The sequence below is a fragment of the Enhydra lutris genome, unplaced genomic scaffold (assembly GCF_002288905.1).
Source record: "Enhydra lutris kenyoni isolate GAN:26980312 unplaced genomic scaffold, ASM228890v2 scaffoldscaffold20, whole genome shotgun sequence".
Classification (NCBI taxonomy): domain Eukaryota; kingdom Metazoa; phylum Chordata; class Mammalia; order Carnivora; family Mustelidae; genus Enhydra; species Enhydra lutris.
This window is the reverse complement of record NW_019154104.1, coordinates 5,633,756-5,656,035: the sequence shown is the minus strand read 5'-3', so window position 1 is coordinate 5,656,035 and position 22,280 is coordinate 5,633,756. Positions and strand designations below refer to the sequence as shown.

Genomic DNA, 22,280 nt, shown 5'->3' with positions numbered 1-22,280 from the left:
TGTCGTCTGTTTCTTTAAAAGAATATAACTTTAACTACAATTTGAGCACAGACTCTTGGGTTAAACAGTTTTTCTCTGGGTCTTGTACAAAAAATTTTTTGAATCACAGTAAGAAACTTAGCTATCTGGAAAATATACTTAGGCCCTTACACTTGAATTGGTGAGCTTTCGTACGTAAAATCAAAAGTACTTCATCTAGTTCAAGTAGCAATTTGATTCTGGTTTAGAAAACGTGTTTTGCTTCAGTGCAAGTTCTCTGCAGGTTTTAGTATGATTTAAGACAGGGCCTATAATTTAGTTGGGTCCTCATGGCAGCAATTCTAGATAATGTATATACAGAATTGAGCATTTGACACTATCTTGAGGATTTTAAGCTTTACAGTAAGTAGCTTATCTTTGAAGTAAGAATCGCTGAAGTCCTATGGGGTCTCATGCTTGGGTGAAGGGTAGATTTGTAAACTTCAATTTGACCTCAAAAATTTGAGTGATTATAATTCTTGAAATTCCTTAAATTACCTTAAAAACCCCAAGCACCTGTTAGAAAATTCAGGGTCAAGAATGAATATTTTTATGTTGGAGTTTAGCCCCAGCTCTTTCCTCAGGCCTCTAAGAACAAGGTCTGGGTTGAACGAGGAGAAGGTAACTAGGATTTTGGCTGTCACTTTATTTCCCGATTTCCTGTAGCAAATTCTGGGATCCTGCTTCTGAACACCTGCAGAGCAGCTCATGTTCCTTACGTGGCTCAGCATCTGGTGAGCGCCAGGTGTGCTGTATGTGTTGTAGAAACTCACACTGACAGGGAATTTGAGAGCAACTGTTTGCCAATGGCCAGAGAATGGAAATAATATTTGTCTTTCATTTCCAGAAGTATGTCTCAGGAAGGTGATTATGGGAAGTGGACGATATCCAGTAGTGATGAAAGTGAGGAGGAAAAACCAAAACTAGACAAGCCATCTACTTCTTCCCTCCCCCGTGCTGGGCAGGGAGCAGCAAATGAACCAAGATACACCTGTTCTGAGGCTAGGAAAGCGGCGCATAAAAGGAAATTATCACCTGTGAAGTTCAGCAACACAGATTCACAAGTTTCACCTCCCAAAAGGCAGAAGAGCGGTTCCCAGGAAGACCTCGGCTGGTGTCTCTCCAGCAGCGACGATGAGCTGCAGCCGGGAACACAGCAGAAGCAGGCTGAGAACATGGTGGTCAAAGAGGAGAGTGGCATCTCTTCTCCCCAAGACGGTGCTGCCCAAAGAACTGCAAATCACAGCCCTCCTGCCCTCCATGGACTAAAAGAGGAAGAAGAGGACTATGAAACCTCAGGGGAAGGCCAAGACATTTGGGACATGTTGGAAAAAGGGAACCCCTTCCGATTTTACCTCACTAGAGTCTCGGGAATTAAGCCTAAGTATAACTCCGGAGCCCTCCACATCAAGGGTAAGTGGGTGCTGCATGCCCGGGAGCTGTCAAGTGGCACTTGAGAGAGTCCCCTTGACACAACAAGGAGGGTGACCTAGAATGACCTCTGAGAACCCTTTGCAGTCTTTTAATTACCCTCAGGAAAACTACCAGTTAGACAAGCAAATGCATTAGTTTGACAGCAAGCTGTTCACTTAGGGAATCAAGTAAGTGTTTCTCAGTCCTGTAGATCTACCAGTTGGAATGCTTAAATGATTGTCAACATCGTGCTAACTTTTTTTTTTTTTTAAGATTTTATTTATTTATTTGACAGACAGAGATCACAAGTAGGCAGAGAGGCAGGCAGAGAAAGGAGGAAGCAGGCTCCCCGCCGAGCAGAGAGCCCGATGCGGGGCTCGATCCCAAGACCCTGGGATCATGACCCGGGCCGAAGGCAGAGGCTTTAACCCACTGAGCCACCCAGGCACCCCCATTGTGCTAACTTTTAAAGCGTAAACTTATTAATAACACTTGAATGAAATAGCAAATATCTGACAGCAGTAGAATCACTTAAAACTTGTTAATGCAAATTTGGGGCTCCACCCAGGTTCACCGAATCAAACTCTGGGAGCAGGGCCCTGCAGTATGTTCTAAGAAGCTTCTGGGGATTCTGATGAGGGAGCAGAAGGCTAGCTGAGGAAAAGCAAGAAGCTGACATCCCACAAACCAGCCCCCGCCCTGATGGGATATGTGACATTCCTCAGGCACTCCTGGCTGCCCTAAAGGAAAAACAAATAGTTAACTTATGGAGATTATAATCCTACAAGACCTATGAGTCTCCCTCAGTTTACAAGCCTTAGCAGTTTACAAGAACAAAACATTTCTATCCATGGCCTACCTTCCAGAAGGGAATGTAGATACAATTAAATGTCCTTATAATCTGCAACCCATTGACAGATACTTGAAGTGGGCAAAATGTAAGGGTCCTCCAGAAAGCTCCCAGCTGTCTTATTGCTAATGCCTTACTGGAAGAAAAACCAACCTTAACTTGGAAATGGCAAGGCCTCCTGTATCCTGTGAGTCTTCTTTAACATTCAAAAATCCTTTGAAACCTCCCTTTTCCTTACCTCCCCCAATTCCCAGGTATATAAACAGCCACACCTGACAAACGTGGGGCAGCTTTTTCTGCCCACTGGTCCTGTCCCTGTGCTTTAGTAAAACTACCTTTTTGCACCATAGACATCTTAAGAATTCTTTCTTGGCGATTGGCTCTGGACCTCACCCCACCCAACTTCACTTATATGCTAAAACCCCATCACTTATGTCCGGTCGGGTTTGAGAACCACTGTTTGGAAGCCAGATTTCAGTTCTGGTGAAGAAACAGAAAACACCAGCATGCAAATAGATATTTCAGTTCTGAATCAAAAGATAGTCTTCGGTTCCTTTGGTTATTCCCCAGGGTGCAGCTGTGTGGTAGCGTGTTTTGTCTTCATTCTTGGTTGGTTTTTGTCCCAGGCTCCTGTAAGAGCTCTGAAGTAATGAAGGTCAAAAGAATATCTTCTGGGGCGCCTGTGTGGCTCAGTTGGTTAAGCATCTGCCTTGGGCTCAGGTCATGGGATCAATCCCCATGTCGGGCTCCCTGCTCATCAGGGAGGCTGATTCTACCTCTCTCTCTCTCTCAAATGAATGACTAAAATCTTTAAAAACAAAAACAAACAAAAACTTCTGTTCAGAAAAAGTCCCTTTCAGTCACACCTGGGTTTAATGAAGTGGCTTTTGGAAAGCCCTTGAGGATGAAGGAGTCATTGCCAAGGGGACCCAGTTGTGTCATTAAAGTTGGAAGTCTCAGCCCCACCTGCAGGGAGGGGGAAAGAGATCTGAGGTTGTTAATCATTAGTGGCCAGTGATTTAATGGCCTTTGTAATGAAGTCTCATTTTAAAAACCCTAAGGGGTTTGGAGAGCTTTTAGGTTGGTGAACACAGGGCGGTGTATACCCCTTTCCCCATACTTGTTCTTTGCATCTCTCCAATCTGGCTGTTCCCGAGTTGTATCCTCTTATATTAATAAACTGGTAATCTAGTAAGTCAAGTGCTTTCCTGAGTTCTGTGAGGCATTCTAGCAAATTTTCAAACCCGGACAGGGGCAAAATAGGAAATATCATCAAGAAACTGCAATATACTCCTTTTGTGTACCTCTCATAAAGGTAGGCGCTTGGGCGCCTGGGTGGCTCAGTCCGTTGGGCATCTGCCTTCAGCTCAGGTCATGATCCCAGGGTTGTGGGATTGAGTCCTGCGTCGGGCTCAGCAGGTTGCCTGCTTTTTTTTTTGCTCTCCCCTTGGTCCTCCCCACAGCTCATACTTGTGTGTGCACAAGTGCTGTCAAATTTATATTTAAAAAAAAAAAAAAAAAAGGACAGGAGCTTCCTTAAGGCGGTGACTTTTAAAATTTTTGTACCCTACCATGTAGCTCAAAATCTGGAAGAAGCACTCAGTAAGCATGGGTCAAATAAAGGAGCCTACTCTTAATCTCGGGCAGTTTGATGGTTGTGAGCACATGTGCTGAAGCCAGATAGGCTGGCTTCAGATCTTGACTATCCCTTCCTAGCTGTCCAGCCATGGGTGACCTCCGAAGGGGAGACCCCTCATCTGCAAAGTGGGAATGAGCAACTCCAGCTCAGAGAATGGCTATGAGATGGAAGAGTGAGCGCAGGGACAGTGATAAGAACAGTGCCTAGCGCCTAATAGGTACGAGTCCAGCAGTTATGATCAGTGGTGGTAATCCTGTAATTCCTCTCCTGGTACAGTTGGAGAAGTGAGCTTTCTGATCTTACTTGAAATCAAGTTGGGGTGGGTGTGAGGTGCAGCCCCCTTCAAGATGACCTGGAATGCTAGAAACGTGAATTTGGGGTTGTGAGTGCCTCTGCCCTCCTTCACAGGAAGCGGGGACTCTCAGGCTCCAGAAGACAGTCGTGCTAGTACTGGATTGGAGAGGTTTCTTGGAGGACACTTGAAGGAGTTAAAAATGAACATCTGGGAAGAACAACAAAATGTCATTATTGTCCTTACTGACAGTTTTAAAAATTGACCAGCCATCAAATTCTGAAGCTGACGTTTTAGTTTTAACATTATATTTTGTTAAAACGTAATAAATATTAAAGAGCTCAAATTTTCTATTGAATTTTATGGAACATTAGAGTCTGGCTTTGTAGTCACTTCTCAGTTCAGTTTTCACAGCCGAATTTTGATTGTGAATAAGTCAGTTTGTGATTATTACCAGATTTTTATCAAAAAATGAGTTAGATCTAAATGTTTTGTCTTCTCAGATATTCTGTCTCCCCTATTTGGGACACTTGTATCTTCAGCTCAGGTGAGTTTATGGTGGTTTTTTTCTTTAGGGGAGAAGGGACAAATAAACCCATAAGAAAATACACGTGAGGACCTGTCTCAGTCCTATACAGGGTTCCCGAGGTGACCCATACCAGGAGGCTGGCACCAGGAGCCATGGTTGTGGTATCCAGTCATTAGCATGGAGTAAGGATGCCACGATCAGTGGAGCTTCTGCTTCTGGATTGGGTTACAGGGACTGGCCAAGAAGTCACTTTGGGAATTCCAGCCTGAGGGACTTCTTTTTGGGACCCAGTTAATCTCATGGGGTTCTAGTACACCTCCTGAGAAGGTATGGGTAGGTATGTGAAGCCCCAAGTCATTTGATTTGCTTTAGAAAAGTGTTTCCTACACCTACCAAAAAGCAGTGAGTAAAAGTTATGCATACTTCTGCGTGTTTGATCGCTCCTGCTTTATTGAGCTGGTCCCTGGTGTTGATGAATCATGTCACTGCTTCATGCTCTTGAGGAAATAGTGAGAAAACAGGTCACATCCACGAAGAAACCAAAGCTGTGTGCTTTATGTTCAGCTTGGCCTCCAGAATCCTAGTCTCCAGTTGGAACATAGCAAACTTGTGTTCTCTTAGCTAGATAGGAGGAGGAGGGCCAGGGATTACCCAGGCATGGGGAGGAGCCTCCCTGGGTAAGTTCCATGCAGAACTTGTAGTCAAGATGTAATTGTTCTAAGCCTGGTAAATATCCAGTCCCAGAGTTCCATTAATAAAGCGAACCCATAAGTTAGGCTGAAAGGAAATGTTCTTTTCTTTTCTTTTTTTTTTTTTTTTAATAAAGATTTTATTTATTTATTTGACAGAGAGAGATCACAAGTAGGCAGAGAGGCAGGCAGAGAGAGAGAGAGAGAGAGAGAGAGGGAAGCAGGCTCCCCGCCGAGCAGAGAGCCCGATGTGGGACTCGATCCCAGGACCCTGAGATCATGACCTGAGCCGAAGGCAGCGGCTTAACCCACTGAGCCACCCAGGCGCCCCAGGAAATGTTCTTTTCTAAAAGTCTTTTTTATAATCACCTAGGGGAAAAAGGATAATTTTATAAATCCATTTATTTAAATTAATCAGAGGGCTCTTAGAAATATGTAGTAAGACTATCTAGAAATACACATACTGCCAAAACCTGCGGGTTCCTTTCCTGAAAACCTGTTTACTCTTGCACTAATCCACTGAGTCTGATTCCTTGAATTGGGTATTCCCTTCAAGAGGTATTTTAGGTTTGAATATTAGAGCACAACTGTCCAGGTTTATAAATAATATTTGGAGTTTGTCATTAGTCTAGGGTTTCTTTCAATTCAGTAACCAAACTGTTCTTACAGACTGTTTGCCTGAATTACCCATAACCCCATCCTTTTCTTTACCCATCTAGTTTAACTACTGCTTTGACGTGGACTGGCTCATAAAACAGTACCCACCAGAGTTCAGGTGAGTACCACAGGATGACTGATAACATCCTAACTGTAACGGGGCTTTAAAACAAGATTCGTGTTTCTCAGGCAACTGCTGTTCATCTTTCTTGATTATTTCTTTTGAAACTATTGAACTCCTACAAACTTAGTTGTATAGGAAAAACAGTGTTTGTTGATCTAGTCTAAGTAGTTGCATGCATTCCTAATACGGGTTTTAGCATTTGCCTCTGCACTTTCCAGAAGTAGATAAGGACAAAGCAATCTAAAGACAACTTTGATACTAATGTGAAGGAGAAGATCATTGCTACCTGCTTTCCAGACTTGGAAGCATATCACAGTTAGTGCGGCAGTGCTGTTCAAAGAATTTTTTTTTATAGGTGTTTTTTGTCAGAGCACGCAAACACAAGAGCAGGGGGAACAGCAGGGAAGGGAGAAGTAGGTTCTCCACTAAGCAGGGAGCCCAAAGCAGGACTCAAGCCCAGGCCCCCAGGATCATGACCTGAGCCAAAGGCAGATGTTTGAGCTGCCTAGGTGCCCATGTGCAAAGAATCTTTGCTTTGCAAATGATTCTTCCTGTGGCTTAGGAGTTAGTGAAGGGGGTCTTAGAGCTTCCCTCGTCCAGAGTATGGAGGTGATGGATTTTTCAGTTTGTCTCCTACAGTTTCCCAGCCCGGTGTTAGGCAGTGTAGACCAAATAAAGATAGCATTGTATGGTGCCATGCCACCTGTCTCATTTTTAACATTCACGTAGCAAAACCCCTAACAGCAGGTAGGTAAAGGAATGTTTCCACAGAATGATTGGTTAAAGTCCTTGGTGCATTTAGGACCTCAGATTCTGGAAACCTTTATTAATAGTAGGTAAAATGTTATTGAAATTTCCCAAATGGCTTTGACACTCAAAGGCTTGTATTTGACCTATGACACATAGGATTAGTTTTAGCTACATGTAACAGAAAAGCAAAAATAACCATGGCTTAAATGAGAGGAAGTAATTTCTCCAACCTAAGAAGTCCAGATAGTAGACATTTGTAGTCTGGATTGGGGGCTGCTGCAGTTCTCAAGGACTTACCCACCCATTCTGTCTTTCTGTCCCACCATCCCAGTACATGTCTTCAGAGTCCCTTCATGGTCCAGGATGACACCCAGGGCTTCAGGTCCACTGGTCTGTGGTTCAGATGGCAGGAAGGGGAAGGGACAAAAGGGCCACATCCCAGCTGTGCTTCCTCTGAGCAGTCTCCTAGAAGTCCTACACAGCACCTTATATTTTCACTGAGCAAGACTTAGCCACACAGTGCCTTGTTTCATTGAAATATAACAACCTGTTAATCTGCATCATGCCGTGGGCCTGGGCTTGTTCACTCTTGGATCTTGGGGGACTGCTGCCACCGTACCTAGCACACGGTAGTTAGTGAAGATAGGTCTAATGAGGAAATGCTCTTTGCTTGGTCTAAAGAAAGGGATAGAAAAGAGTATCCTACTAGATAATAGTACATGTTTATCTTTTAATCTGAACTTGAAAACATGAACACAGAGCTAACTATATGTTCTTTTGGACCAAAGAAGATAATTACGCAGGGACTTTCTCGAGTCACAGTCTCTCTGGGTCATAACAGAGCTTTGGGTCAGGCCACACGACCCTGTTGTAAATGTAACTGGTTAGTGGAGATTAACTAAACAGTGCTACTTATTAGCTCTGTACTCCATAACCACAAAGGCCAGAAATACTTGTCTGATGGTAAGAAAACTAGCATTCCTTAACTAATACCTTAACTAATCAACTAGTCTCTTTTATAAAAGATGTATTGTAAATACTTTTGATCTGTTTTCAGGAAGAAACCAATCCTGCTTGTGCATGGAGATAAACGAGAAGCCAAGGCTCACTTACATGCCCAGGCCAAGCCGTATGAAAACATTTCCCTCTGCCAGGTAGGCTGCCTATTGCTGTTTGAGATCCTGCTTAGTCTGAGAGTTGGAAGGAAATGTAGACATTTGGTCTATCCTCCCACCTAGAGCAAGAGTCCTTTCTCTAGCATCGCCAACAGCTCCTTATCTAGCCTTGACCTAAATGCTTCCTGAGAGAGCCCATCTATGTGTGGGCAGCCCTAGTTGGAAGGATTTTTATGTTGACCTGATGTCTCTGTATGTGTCAGGGTTCTCCAGAGAAACAGAACTGATAGGGTGTGTGTGTGTAGAAAGACTTCTTTGAAAAGAGCTGGCTCACATGATTGTGGGGACTGGCAAGTCCAAACGCTGTAGGGTAGGCGTGTGGGTGGAGACCCAGAAGAGAGTAGGTGCTGTAGGTCCAAAGATAGTCTGAAGACTAAGTTCCCTGTTCCTTGAGGAAGTTGGCCTTTTTTTCACTTAGGCCTACAACGGACTGGATGAGGTCCCCAAAAGGTAAGCCGTTTTACTCCATCTACTAAAATGTTGACCTCATCTAACAATAACCTTCATGGCAATATCTGACCAGGTATCTGGGAATTGTGACCTTGCCAAGTTGAAACAAACAAACAAACAAAATCCTCACCATTTCCTTTTACCTTTCAAGCTTGGGTCCTGATTCCCCTCTCTGGGGCCACATAGAATGAATTTCAATCTCACATATGAATGATTCTTATATGTAAAGCCCTCTGTTGTACCTCCTTAGTTTTCTTTCAGGATCGAGCATGGTTTCTTTGGTTGTACTTACAACAAGAATCCCTGTCTTCCCTCAATGTGCCTCCAGTCCTCTGTTTGCATCCAGTTCGTCAATGTCCTTCTCAAACCTAACCAGGTTGTCTGGATATAGTTTGGTGGTTGCTGCTTTCTGTGAGTGCAGCTTAAAACTTTTTATTTTGACAACTTATCTGACTGTTATTAGCTGCTGCTGACCCGTGTCCAGTAGTCCTCTGATCTTTTTCACGTGCATTGTGGCGAAGGTTTATACTGGGGAGATGGGCAAATTAAAAGCAAACCTGTTAGGAAACTACCTGTGTGAGTCAAGCTGCAAATGATCCAAGCCTGATGAGGGGATGTTAAGTGGTCTTATAACAGGTGTTTCTGCTTGATTTGCTGGGACCAAAGCAAAGCAGAAAAGGCCAGGAAGTTGTTGCCCAGGTTCTTGTTAGAGTCCCAGAACTCTGTCGTAATGCTCTTCAGTCCATACGTGGAAATACACTGTAAGTCTCGGACTTCCATTATGACCGGTTGCTTTTAGTTCCACCTCGAAGAGAATATTGTGTGTGGCATTTCATGCAAGAAACCAGCACATGGGGGAGAGAAAAGCAAGAATTTTTCATAGTAGGATTTCCTTCCTGTGGAAATGGTGGCTGTGAAGTGGCTGGTGTCGTACTGACCTTCTCCTGTGTTAGCAGCTGGCTAGTACGTTTTCAAGCAGCCATGTTCACATACTTTCACAGCCCCTTTCTCTCCTTGCCAGAGTGAGATGGCCTCTCGATTTTTGCTCTCGGAGTGCGTTGACAAGAGTGAACTACATGGAACCTAGATGACTTTTCTCCATTTTTTTTCTAGTATTTTTTTCTCCCTCTTCATATAAGATGTAAGAATTCCAACTCATTTTGATGTTCTTTCAACTATAAAATGTTATCTGTGTATATGTTTTTTTTTTTAAGATTTTTATTTATTTGTTTGACAGACAGAGATCACAAGTAGGCAGAGAGGCAGGCAGAGAGAGGGGGGAAGCAGGCTCCCCGCTGAGCAGAGAGCCCGATGCAGGGCTTGATCCCAGGACTCTGAGATCATGATCTGAGCTGAAGGCAGAGGCTTTAACCCACTGAGCCACCCAGGCGCCCCTATGTAGTTATTTTTAAAGATTTAAAGAGAGAAACCTCAGTCGGATCAACTTTAAGCTGATCTTAAATTTTTCCTATGATTTAACCCACAGTACTTTATATATAGTTGGAGTTTTAAAAGTCACTCCTTTACCCAGCATGTTTGTGGCTCACCTTCTACACATAAATAAGCCTCAGCTTGGCATTTGCCTAAAATCCCTTGGTTGCTTTTGCTTCCAAAAGCAGAAGAGGTTTAACTGCAATAGGGTGGTGCTAATGAGACTAATTGTGGGTGGAAAATAACACAGGAATCCTAAAGACCAGTCATGAAATCCGTGGAAATAGGAGGTCTTTCTCAGGCACTAGCTCCTTGTACTGAAAAGGAGGGTGAGTGTGTGGCGGGTCTGGTGGTGTGCTCCCGGCCTGCCGCTAGAGGGCGTGGTCGTCTTTAGTTTGAGTAAAGAGCTGTTCAGAAGGTTTCATTTCTAAAGTAGAGATTTGTGGCCCCATCCTGACCTGTTGAAATATTGTTATATCTTGTCTTTAAGATGAATTCTTGGGTTTTTTGGGGGGGGCGGTGTTGCACAACATAGTGTTACTTGATGAAGCTTAGGCATACTAGTCAAAGAATCAGCGGATGCTCCCATTTTGCACATGCAGGACCTGAGGGGAGAGATTGAGACCTGTGGTGGTCAAGGTTCAAACAGCCTGGGTTCTGCAGTTCTCTTCCCACTAACTATGCCCTTCTGGGCCCATCACTTAACTTCTGTAAGCCTAATTTATTTATCTTTAGGGTGGATTGTTAATCGTCTTTTTCATTGGGTTTTTGTGCTGAGAATTTGGCGCATTTGCCTAAAAAGCATCCATTAACTGTTACCTGTTCAAGTTAATATCGTTGTGCTTAGACTTGCACAAGAGCAAACAGCTTATAGCGAAACTAAACTTGGAAGCCAGACTTTTGACGATTGCTTTATCTGAGCTAAATATCAGTTTACAGGGAGACAGTCTTCATTCTAATTCTGTAATTTTAAAGACCTTCTGTTCACTGGTCTCTTGATTTGTGTGGCCAGAACATACAAATGAATTCTGTTCTGTGAGCATCCGCAAACACTGAACTTAGGAACGTAGTGAGCGGGGCCACCTGTCAGAGCATCCCCTAGACAGGCTGCGTCATACTACCCTGTATTCCAGCTGCATCTTTCTTCCTCCAGCAAACAGGTCCATCCCTCTGCCCTGTTGGGGCGGGGAGCTTGATTGTAGTAGCGCTTGGTTCCATTTGTAGAGTGCTTATCCCTTGGAGGCTCTATTTTCTAGACAGTCCATGCAATTGTCTCATTTACTCCTAAAACTCTGAATCCCTGGGGCACCTGGGTGGCTCGGTGGGTTAAGCCTCTGCCTTCAGCTCAGGTCATGATCTCAGGGTCCTGAGATCAAGCCCTGCATCGGGCTCTCTGCTCAGGGGGGAGCCTGCTTCCCCCTCTCTGCCTGCCTCTCTGCCTACTTGTGATCTCTCTCTCTCTCTCTCTGTCAAATAAATAAATAAAATCTTTATTAAAAAAAAAAAAACAAAACTCTGAATCCCCTAACAGCACCCTCATTGTAAAGAGGAGTAAGATAAGGCACAGAGATTTAATTATTTTTCAAAGTCACCCAGAGTTGTAGGGATGGGATTTGTGTCCCTATACCTGCATTCCTCACTGTTCACCTGGTGTGACATTTCTGTTTAATTCTTTCATAGCCTACATCTTCAGGCATATTCTACTTAACCAAGGTCTTGCTATACCAGATGTTACGTAAAAATGTTTTAATTCTCCACCCAGTCCTGTTTGTTTGTAAAGGTGTCATTTTGTAATAGGAAAATAGGTTGAATACATTATCTCTTTTCAGCACTTGCTAGGTTGTCAGTATAAGAGAACTTCTGTTTCAGCACCACAATGCATACTGCCACCACATTGTTTTTTTTTTAATATATGGTCTGGAAACTTTCTGATACATTAATTTCTGAATAAGCCAAATATCTTAAAACTTTGCATAGGGTCTCATTTGGTTTTTTGGCAACTAAAGAAATCCCATGTCTTGCTTCTTGATTACTATAATTAAAAATGGAGTAGGTATCAAATCATTCTGGCTAATAGAAAAAAATCTTAATGAGCCTCACTGGGTAGGATTTTAAAAATTGTAGTGTCAGTCCAGGGCTTGTCCACTAGAGGGCAGTAAAAATTCAAAACAAAGTTGACCTGAACCCTTTGTAACCTGATTTCCAATAGATAGGGATATTGAGTTTATTCAAAATAAGTGACTCAATTTCTTTTTCATCCTAGGCAAAGTTGGATATTGCATTTGGAACACACCACACGTAAGCAAGTTTTTATGAGATGGGGGAGGGTATGATTTTATGAGAGCCAAGGAGGCTGTTCCAAAAAGTGCTTTTGAAGGAACTCACAGGTGACAGTTTTGTCAGGGAAAAGAGTCTATCAGTAAAAATTAGAGGCAGTGGAGCCGTTTACTAATGGCCTTAAGACGAAGTCCTGGGATTCTGGCTTTCAGCATGAAAATCTGAATCTGTGACGCAGTTTCTGCTTTCTTTCTGTTTAGGACATTTCTTACAGCCAGCTTGAGGGGAATATTTGGTGGTTGTGTGGTCTGTGGTTATGAATGACTGTATGTGTCAGTCATGTGCCTGTGGATTCTACTACCTTAACGTCTAGTGATCTCTTAAGATGCTGAATTGCATTAAATAGACTATTGTTAGGTCAGCCTTATGCTGTGAAGAAAAAAAAAACTATTTTACAAAGTTGGTCTTTTTTGTTTGTTTGTTTTTAAGATTTTTATTTATTTATTTGACAGAGAGGGACCACAAGTAGGCAGAAAAGCAGGCAGAGGGGAGGGGGAAGCAGGTTCCCTGCTGAGCAGAGAGCCTGAAGTGGGGCTCAATCCAGGACCTTGAGATCATGACCTGAGCTGAAGGCAGAGGCTTAACCCACTGAGCCACCCAGACACCCCTATTTTACAGAGTTAACTTGAGAAGCTGATGCATATTCCTGCTCAAGACTTCTCAGAAGTTCCTTTTAGAATAACTTTGAGAACTTGAGAAGAATAGACAGGAAAAACCCCTATTACTTCCTGCTTGACACATACCCAGTGATTGGTTTGACTCCTGTTCTACTGCCGTGAGCCCAGCTGTTGGAGCCTTTTTACATAATTACTCTATAAATGAGAAAAAGAACAAGATATGGTTGTCCCTGTTTCAATATTTTTATGAATCACATTTCTCTAGAAAGGATTTGTCAGAAGGATGTGACAAAGCCTCATCTTGGAGACCAACATTGGAAATGGGTTGGTATTGCAAGCAGATTCCTTCAGATCCATCTCTAGGGCAACAAGCAATCTCATAGGAGGAATAGTAGTCCTGAGTCTCGCCATGGTCATCGTTTTTTTGATGTTACAGTGACTTGAAATAAGGAAATACGTTCATCTTTTTATGGCAAAATCATTTTGAAGCATACAGCCTGTTTTCAAAAGGAACCAGGGCCGGAAGAGTTGAGCTGTTTCATAAGAGGATGCCTTTCAGTGCTACATTATCTGGTCCAGATGCCCTTGAGTAAATGTTGCAGTGTTTACCAACCATCCCTGATTGGTAGCCTCTAACTGGACAGGGTTTAAGGATTGTTAGGAACTTTAAGCATTTAGCTCAGATATAAATTACTCTTTAGTAGCACCGAGGTCACAGGATGCTAACTTCAGCAAAGGATACAAAATAGCCTTAAATAGACTGAATAGGTGTCTTGGGCTCCTCTCCCTGCATCACAGGAGAGCCTGGCGGTGGATGGCAATAGTCACCCTGTCCAAGATAGACATTCTGCCCGCAGTGAATAGCACCAAATGGACCCTAGCCCACTGCCCTAAGCTGGACCCCGAGCATAAAAATCTTACTGATTCTGAAATACTGTTACCCATTTGGGGCCTGGACATGGTATCCTAGGTCTCCAGCGCCAGCTCCCTGCACTAGCCACCCATTCTGTGACAGCAGTCAGCACTGGGCTTAATCATGCTGCAGTTAACAGGCTGGCACATAGGAGAGCCCCATGTCTTCCATCTTCATTTCAATTACACTGTGATGGAGTATGTTGGGCCTGGCCAGGATCTAGCATAATGACATTTGATTGATCCTAGAGAAGCTATCATTTTTAATGCTATTTAACAAATTATTTGGTTCTTCCTTTTCATTATATAGAGGTTCTGAGTAGATAAGCAATTACCTTCCAACTACTGTTGAAGATAGAACTACAACTCATTTTTTATTCTTGTTTGTTTACAGCTAAAATTGACCTCATTTTTTTCCTTTGGTCTACTCCTTCCTCCACACCCCCGTTACACACACAGACTTAGCAGCTTGAACCCAGCAGTTACTCACTTGGAGTTGTGAATGCCTAGGGAAGCAATTATAACAGAGCCCTTTCCAGCCACATAGTCTGTGTAGTTTTTACATCGTGTTAAAATGCCAGTATCTTGTAGGAGATTAAACTCATGCCTTGAATTTACTCCATTACTTGTTTAAAAAAATTTTTTTAAAGAATTCATTAAATATTGAGACAGAGGGGCACCTGGGTGGCTTAGTGGGCTAAGCCTCTGCCGTCGGCTCAGGTCATGATCTCAGGGTCCTGGGATTGAGCCCCACATCGGGCTCTCTGCTCAGCAGGGAGCCTGCTTCCCCCCTTTCTCTGCATGCCTTTCTGCCTACTTGTGATCTCTCTCTGTCAAATAAATAAAATAAAATCTTTAAAAGATAAATAAATATTGAGACACAGTTTTAGTGTTTTGAGACTTAATAATTCCTTTAGCTCTTAGTGTTTGGGTGAGAGAGGCCAAATTATAGGAGTTAGAAAAAGGAGGAAACCTTCCAGCGCCTGGTGCTGGGGTGTCATGTGCCTCCAACTTGAGAGTGTAGCTACCACAGTAAATAGGAAGTAGTCTTTGACATTCAATTTAGCAAGCATGTATTGACCATGTACTGTGCACAGAGCATCCAAAGACAACCATGATGTAGCCCCCCTCCCCCCTGCAATCATCATCCCTATTAGGTACAATAAACATGCTTTCTCTGTGTCTCTGTAGGATGCCATGCAGTCCCAGGGCCTGTCACCCAGTGCTTTAGAATTCTGAAGCTTTTCAGTGTCCCCCAGGGCTGGGAGCAAAAGTACCTCTGGCCCTGAGAATCCATAGCAGGGAAGGAGGGAAACCAAAGCAGCCAAATGGCGAATGTGTAACTGGGAGCCAGTGGCAGACTGCCGGGTGGGCCAGGCACCCCTTTCTGCTTGCATCTGTAGGCGGGCCTCCAACCACATATGACTTCGTCCTTCTTCTCCCCTAGACCACATTGTCCTACCCATTCACCCACTCACACACCAGTTGTGTGAAGGTCCTTGGCCCCGTTCTTCCTCATTGAGAGGAAGATCCCAGCACACGTGATCTGAACAAGCTCTTCCGGCTCATTTAAGAACCATGATCATCCCATTACCTACCCAGCCATAGATTCTGCAGCTGTAAAATGAGACTGGTAAAGCCTCCCGCATTGCTGTAGGGATTTGGTGTGTTGCTATTCTGGAGAGCTGCTGGAATGCCTGGCCCATAGGTGCTCTGCAGACATTCGTGTTCCTCCCCCCTTTACAGGAATAGCTCCAGATTTGGAAATCATCCCTTTTGCTGCCCCCACAACTTAATAGGTGACATGTAGGTCAACATTTGTTCAGGGTAGACCTCCTTTCTTATCCTTTATCCATTTTTAATTGTGATTCTCATTAGCTCATGCCATTTTGTGTGAGATGATGGCTCTCTTTAGAGTAGTTCACAATTCTGTTGGGTAGGATTCACTGACAGCAGTACATGATTTTCCTGATAATTGATGCCTTGATTAATGGAAATATTTGTGAAACTTACATCTTGAATTCATAACTGTCCTTATTCTTAATTACAGTCGGCTGCTAATTTGGCAACTGTGTGTATAAATCTGCCTAGATATCAGGGAGCACATTTCATAAATGGAGAAAAGATGGGTTCAGCAGCTGTCACTTCTCCAGCTTTGCATTAACTTACTGTTTGCCAGCTTGGGTTAAATTCTCCTTTTGGCAAGAGCTAAATATCTCTTTTCTGTTCTGTGCAGTATATTTTTATATTAACTTCCTCCTGTCCAAATACTATTCACAGTATTGTTTGGAGAGAACCAGTGGTTCATTTTGCCCCCCGTGCATGAACTGACCTCACAGTAGGTATTAAGTATAAGTAGCATTTTGTCCCCAGTGGACATAAGGAAGAGTGACTGCATTGAGGAGTGAATCTCTAGTTATCTGAAATAATTAGGAAACAATTGGGAAGCCGAAAGCCCTCCAGTAACAGATGAAGAAATGAAGCAAGACACTGAGGGAGTCCTGGAAATGCACATGTGAGAGAGTTTGTTTCACGAACCATGTTATGTTTCCTTCTCACAACCCTATGCAGCAAGGAAGGGGTTGATCCTTCACTTTGTGTAAGTGAGAAACTGAGGGACACTGAGTGACTTCCTTAGGGTCCTATGGCCTCCAACTGATGACTGGAGTTTAGGTCGTCAGCTTCAAGTAGAAAGCTCTTTTTTGTTCCTATTCCGTCTCTTGCTAGAATTAAAATATGAGAACTCTGTCTGATAACTGGAGGCCTGGGGAAGGAAGGCCCATGGCAAAGGGAGGACTCAACTGGGTCTGATTTTAGTAAATAAAGGAAAGACTTATTTCAAGGCGAGATACACGTTAGTGATTAGTATGGCATTTGTGGAGTATAAGAAAAGATCAGTCTTAGAATAGTGAAGCATTTTCAGATTTCTCTAAACTGCAACTCACATTAAAAAATACAATGTACATTTCAGTCTGTTATATTTGTCCATACTCATATGCTAAAACTAGCTATTTAAATGTCTACAGTATATTTTTGAGTTTTTAAACTTTATTGCAACTTTTTTTTTTTTTTTAAGATTTATCTATTTCTGAGAGAGAGTATAAGCAGGAGGGGCAGAGGGAGAGAGAATTTCAAGCAGACTCTCTATTGAGCGCAGAGCCTGACATGGGGCGTGATCTCACAACCCTGAGATAGTGACCAGAGCCAAAATCAAGAGTCCGATGCTTAACTAACTGAGCCACCCAGGTGCCCCTTTATTGCAACTTCTTAAAAAATGCTAGCCATTAAAAAAAAAAAATGCTAGCCATGATATAGCAGGAGGTTGTGACCATACTTCAAAAAACACTGGACAAGAAGGTTTCCATGGACCTGAATAGTAGCGGGTAATAGCTAAGGGTAAGGGCTCAAAGTGTCAGGCTTGCACATGCAGGCAGGATGAGGCCAAAGTTCATTTACCGATAGAGCGTTTTGGAAGGTGGTTTTCTACCTATCACTAAAATGGACTTTGATTTTAATGTGTAGAAGAAATGAGGATTGTAAATGTTAAAAGAGTATTAGAAGGGTCTAAGCACTCCTTCAGCTCATGGTATTTGCACTGGAAAAATAGTACATATTTTAAAAGTAATGTTAATGCTTTTGTTCTTCTCTTTGTTATTAAAGGAAAATGATGTTACTGCTGTATGAAGAAGGCCTCCGGGTTGTCATACACACCTCCAACCTCATCCATGCTGACTGGCACCAAAAAACTCAGGGGTTTGTAGGCTTCTCTTTACTATACAGCAGTGGCTATGGGTGGCATTCCTTTTCTCTTATATTGTTAAAACAGAACAAGACAAAAAACAAAACCCTCACATGTGGCATAGAGAAGAGACCTACACAGAAATAGTTGCACCTCCCACCCCCCAGGCCCACCTTCTTGAAGTAACGAGTGCTAACAGTTTAGTACATACACATCCGTGACTATTGTATGTGTTAACAGAAGGACCTTTTTTCCTTAGCTCTTACAAAAACAGGATTATACATACTCTACAGCCAAGCACAGGGAATAGCATATGCAAAGGATCTGAGGCAGGAGAGAGGGTGTAAAATGAAAGGTCTGAACCCATTTTTCTGGTGAGACCCATCAGTAACTTGGCCCGGTACCCACTGTACTTTTGCTTGCCATTTCCCAAATGGTAGTGAAGGAGAACTTAGTGGTTAATCATCTGTTAAAAACTTCCTGTCATCCTCAGTTTATTTTTCCGTAAAAGAAATCTGATGTATTTTTAGAGCCGTTGATATATTCATATGGTCATGAATCGCCAAGAGAAAAATTGAATTTGAAATTTCTTCATGCTTTTTTTATTACTAACCCTTTGTTCTCAGTATACTTCAGATCTAGTCTTTGAGTCCTTTTAAGGAGAGGGGCTAGGGATTTTTTTGTTTTAGGGATTTGCTTAAATCAAGTTTTAAGCACTGTTCTCCCACTTGGTAAGTTCTTCATTCTGGCTTTCATTTCCCTTTTTTTTTTTTTTTTTAAAGATTTTTATGTATTTATTTGACAGATAGAGATCACAGGTAGGCAGCGAGACAGGCAGAGAGAGAGAGGAGGAAGCAGGTTCCCTGCTGAGCAGAGAGACCGATGTGGGCCTCGATCCCAGGACCCTGGGATCATGACCTGAGCCGAAGGCAGAGGCTTTAACCCACTGAGCCACCCAGGCGCCCCTCATTTCCCTTTTTTAAGCCATTGTGTACATCTCTGCCTTCTCCAGGATTGGAAGAAACTCAAGCATTCCTCTAGCACCTTTCACAGTTCCCATATTCTCCACTCTCCTCCTCCCCTGCCTTACGCTCCGTCACTGCCCAGGGTGGGCTAGAACTCTTAATTTCAGAGCATGTTAGCAGAGCCCAAGTCATACCTTACGTTAACCTGAAATACAGGACCTTCTAGCCTCTGTCCTGTGGGCTTGATTTGACTCCACTGCCGTGTAGAACAAGGGTACCCCCTCTCCCTTCAGACAGCCCTTCCAGCTTGAAAGGCAGGCTTTTCCCTGAGCCTGACATCTCTAGCTCTTTCTCTTCACTGCCTTTCCCCAGCATAGCAAGGGGCTTAGAGCCTCACCCACAGTGCCTGATAGTTTTTCTATAAACATGTTCCAGTTTTCAAGTTGTCCCACTGCTTCTCAAAATGCATTGAATTCCAGCTGGTTCAGGATGGAAGGGATCACCACTGTCTCAAAAGCCTCAGCCACAGGAGGACTCTCTTGAGCAACAGAACTGAGTTAACTATACCTTTGCTTCTCCTAGAGCTGCTTAGCTGCTTGGTTGGGTGTTGAAACTCATGAGTCTTATGGAGTTTATCAAGTTGGCACTGATTCTTTTGTGGCTCAAAGAGTCCCACCCCTAGCCAGCGGCTCTTTCTGGAGTCAGAAGCTTGAGCCATGCTCCTTTAAGTTGATGGCACATGGTTTCAAACTTAAAGTATGGAGGGTATGAAATCTCCAACTTCCCTTTGCCAGCCACCCTCAAATAGGGTACTGTTGTACTGTTATCTCACAGTGAGTCTAGATTCTAATCCCAAATTTGCATTTTTGTGTTGTGGGTTATAATTTTTTAAATGTTTAAAAATAGTCCTTTGGTGTAATTTTCACGGTTGGTCCACTAGTTATGCTCTGCTGGTCCTGGTCTGCTGTACAAGCGTTTCAGCCATCCTTTTTAGCTGCTGCTCGGTCTGCCTGTTAATTTCTCACTTTGAAAATTATTTGGCCCACGATAATTACACATTTTACTTTGTCAAGTGCTAAAATCACCTCACATCTCCGTATCCTGGTTTAGAAAGTTGTCATCTGTCCTGTACCTCATCCAGACACTGATGTGAGGGAGCCTTTAATCCAGGAGGAGCCCAGCAGCCTGTGAGCTCTGAATTGCTATGTGTGAGGGAGAGACTGACACACCTGTGCGGCCCGGTATGCTCGTTACTCATGTAGAGAGCCAGGCGCTCACAGAGCTCGTTGGGCTGGCCCCAAAGGACACAGCCAGTTAGAACCAGATCTGGCCCCAGCACCTGTGCTGTAGTCCTCTTCACGTATGTTACCCCTTGTCCAAGGGGTCTCTTCAAGATGGGAAGGAAAGGTGTGACATGCCCCCCTGCTAGATATGTGTGCAGAGTTCAGAAGATGTACGGGCAGGATCCTTGCAGTTCTGGATGCTTCCAGCCCCGGTGGCCTGCATCTCCCCAGTCTCCTTTGAGGGGTGCCAGGTGAAAGAGGAATTGGGCAGTTTGTCTTTGGGCTTAATGGGTGGAACTGCAGTGGGGTAGCTACAGAAGCAGAAAGTTGGTGACAGCAAATACGTCTTTAGCGCTTGTTTAATCCTGATATTGCTCATTATCTCAAGTGTGAGGCACACACACCCTGTGATGCGGGACTGCTGGCCCGGACGATTTTGCAGCTGAAACTGAGCACGAGGTTTGAAACCATATTTCTTTATGATCTGTCATGGAGCATGTCATAGAGGGATGGGGTTTAGGTGCACTTTTCCCACTTGTGGGTGCATAGAAGTTTAGGCGAATGGAATTACCCTCCTTTGAGGACAATCGGTGAAATGAAAGATCTCTTTAATACATTGTTTACTAGGTTGTTTGAAAGTAAGAGGTTAATAAATGTAATAGCATTAAATACGGTATCTACTCATTGCAGCCATCAGGGAAGTACAGGATATGAAAAGATCTCAAGTTGCTATAGCATATACATCATGAAAATGAGTTTATTTATTGCAAATAGATTTGTATATACATTTTTCTTAGTGTAGGTAACTTTTTTCCCATTTGACTGAAGAGCTACATGGGGGTAGCTTGCTGGGGTTGCTACAGGTGGTATGGATTTGCTGTGACCATTAGGCATGCAGCTATTAGTTACTGTCTCGGGGTCTTAGCAGTGTGGAGGTGGGAGGCGGGGGTAAAGAATAAGGAAGGTGTGGCCAAAGAGGGAGCATAGAGCATTGAGTTGTGAGAAATGGGCAGAGACAGGGTCCTAAATTCATGGTGAGGTATTGAAAAATCATTCTGAATATTGTGGAAGCCATTGGAGTGGTGAGATGGGATTTATGCTCATGTTCCCTAACGATGCACTCTACTTACCATGCGGACACCAAGTGCAAATTCGCCTTTTCCTTAGGGTGAGTGTGTAGTCAGCAGAGGTATGGTGATCATTTGCTTTCCTGACTGTTTTTTTTTGTTGTTGTTTTGTTTTTCTATTCCAGAATATGGTTGAGCCCCTTATACCCACAAATTATCCATGGAACCCACAGATCTGGAGAATCAACAACACATTTTAAAGCCGATCTCATCAGCTACTTGACGGCTTATAATGCTCCTTCACTCAAGGAGTGGATAGATACCATCCACAAACATGATCTGTCTGAAACCAAGTATGTGTTACTTAGCAATTTGGGATTCTTAAAGCGGGTGAATACCTTGAGAGCCGTACCGTAGCTGCAGTGCAGGAGCCTTGGAAGGAGGTGGAATGATATCTGGCTGTCCCTCATAACGTGAGAGCACATTCTCTCACTATCTGCCTCTCCTAGATCTGAGGGGCTAAAGTGGAGGCCAGTAATCATCCTGCTCACCATAAGCTTCCTTCTGGAGTACTCCTGAAGCTACATGATTTCATTGCTGGTACCTTACCCTTGTGAGTGTTCCACCATGATTTGATGTGCTTGAAAATGAGTGTCCGTTATTGTTCTGAGGAGGCATCTCAAGAAAATAGGTGGTCTCTTAGAACATCTCATGATAACATTAGTTTTTGTGTGTATTTTATTATTTGGGGGTCCATGAATCATATCAGTCTTTTCTATAACTTGTATTTTATGTTCTTTTAGTGTTTATCTTATTGGATCAACCCCAGGACGCTTTCAAGGAAGTCAAAAAGATAATTGGGGACATTTTAGACTTAGAAAGGTAACAGAATTTTTACTATTTTGTTATAATTAGTGTATATTTTTCATAATATATTTGGATGGCAGCTTCATAATAGCACAATTGTGGGTGAACAGCATGCTCTCGATTATAGTTTTCAGTAATTTTTAATGTTTCGCCTTTTTGAGGTATAGATTGCTCTAAATGGCAGAAGTATAAAGACTTTTTTACTTGCTTTATTTCTTAGATGTCTCATTCATGCAGCTATTGTTGCTTTTGATTTCCTCATCTGAAGGCTTTTTAACATACAAATTCAACAAAGAACAGAAAAGTACTATTGAGTAAAGGCTACAACTGTGCTAGGATGTATTTTGTTTACTAAACCAGAGCCTTTAAGAGTTATTACAAAAGCAGTCTTTGCTGCTGGTATGAAAATGAACAAAGAAAAGTCTTAACAAATTGAAACAAGCAGGTTCAAGAGTATGGTTTTCTTCATCTCTGTT

General features: G+C 43.0%; 1 protein-coding gene across 1 annotated transcript in view; it reads left to right on the top strand.

Moving 5' to 3' along the window:
• The window catches only part of LOC111148692 (tyrosyl-DNA phosphodiesterase 1), a 92,509-nt gene that overhangs the window by 3,991 nt on the left and 66,238 nt on the right, over positions 1–22,280 (top strand). The window contains exons 2-9 of the mRNA XM_022505480.1: positions 866–1,431; positions 4,716–4,759; positions 6,150–6,205; positions 8,019–8,115; positions 12,281–12,315; positions 17,544–17,636; positions 21,123–21,290; positions 21,741–21,819. Coding sequence (XP_022361188.1) covers positions 870–1,431; positions 4,716–4,759; positions 6,150–6,205; positions 8,019–8,115; positions 12,281–12,315; positions 17,544–17,636; positions 21,123–21,290; positions 21,741–21,819 — 1,134 coding nt within the window. The 5' untranslated portion in view covers positions 866–869. The remainder of the gene's footprint in view (positions 1–865; positions 1,432–4,715; positions 4,760–6,149; positions 6,206–8,018; positions 8,116–12,280; positions 12,316–17,543; positions 17,637–21,122; positions 21,291–21,740; positions 21,820–22,280) is intronic.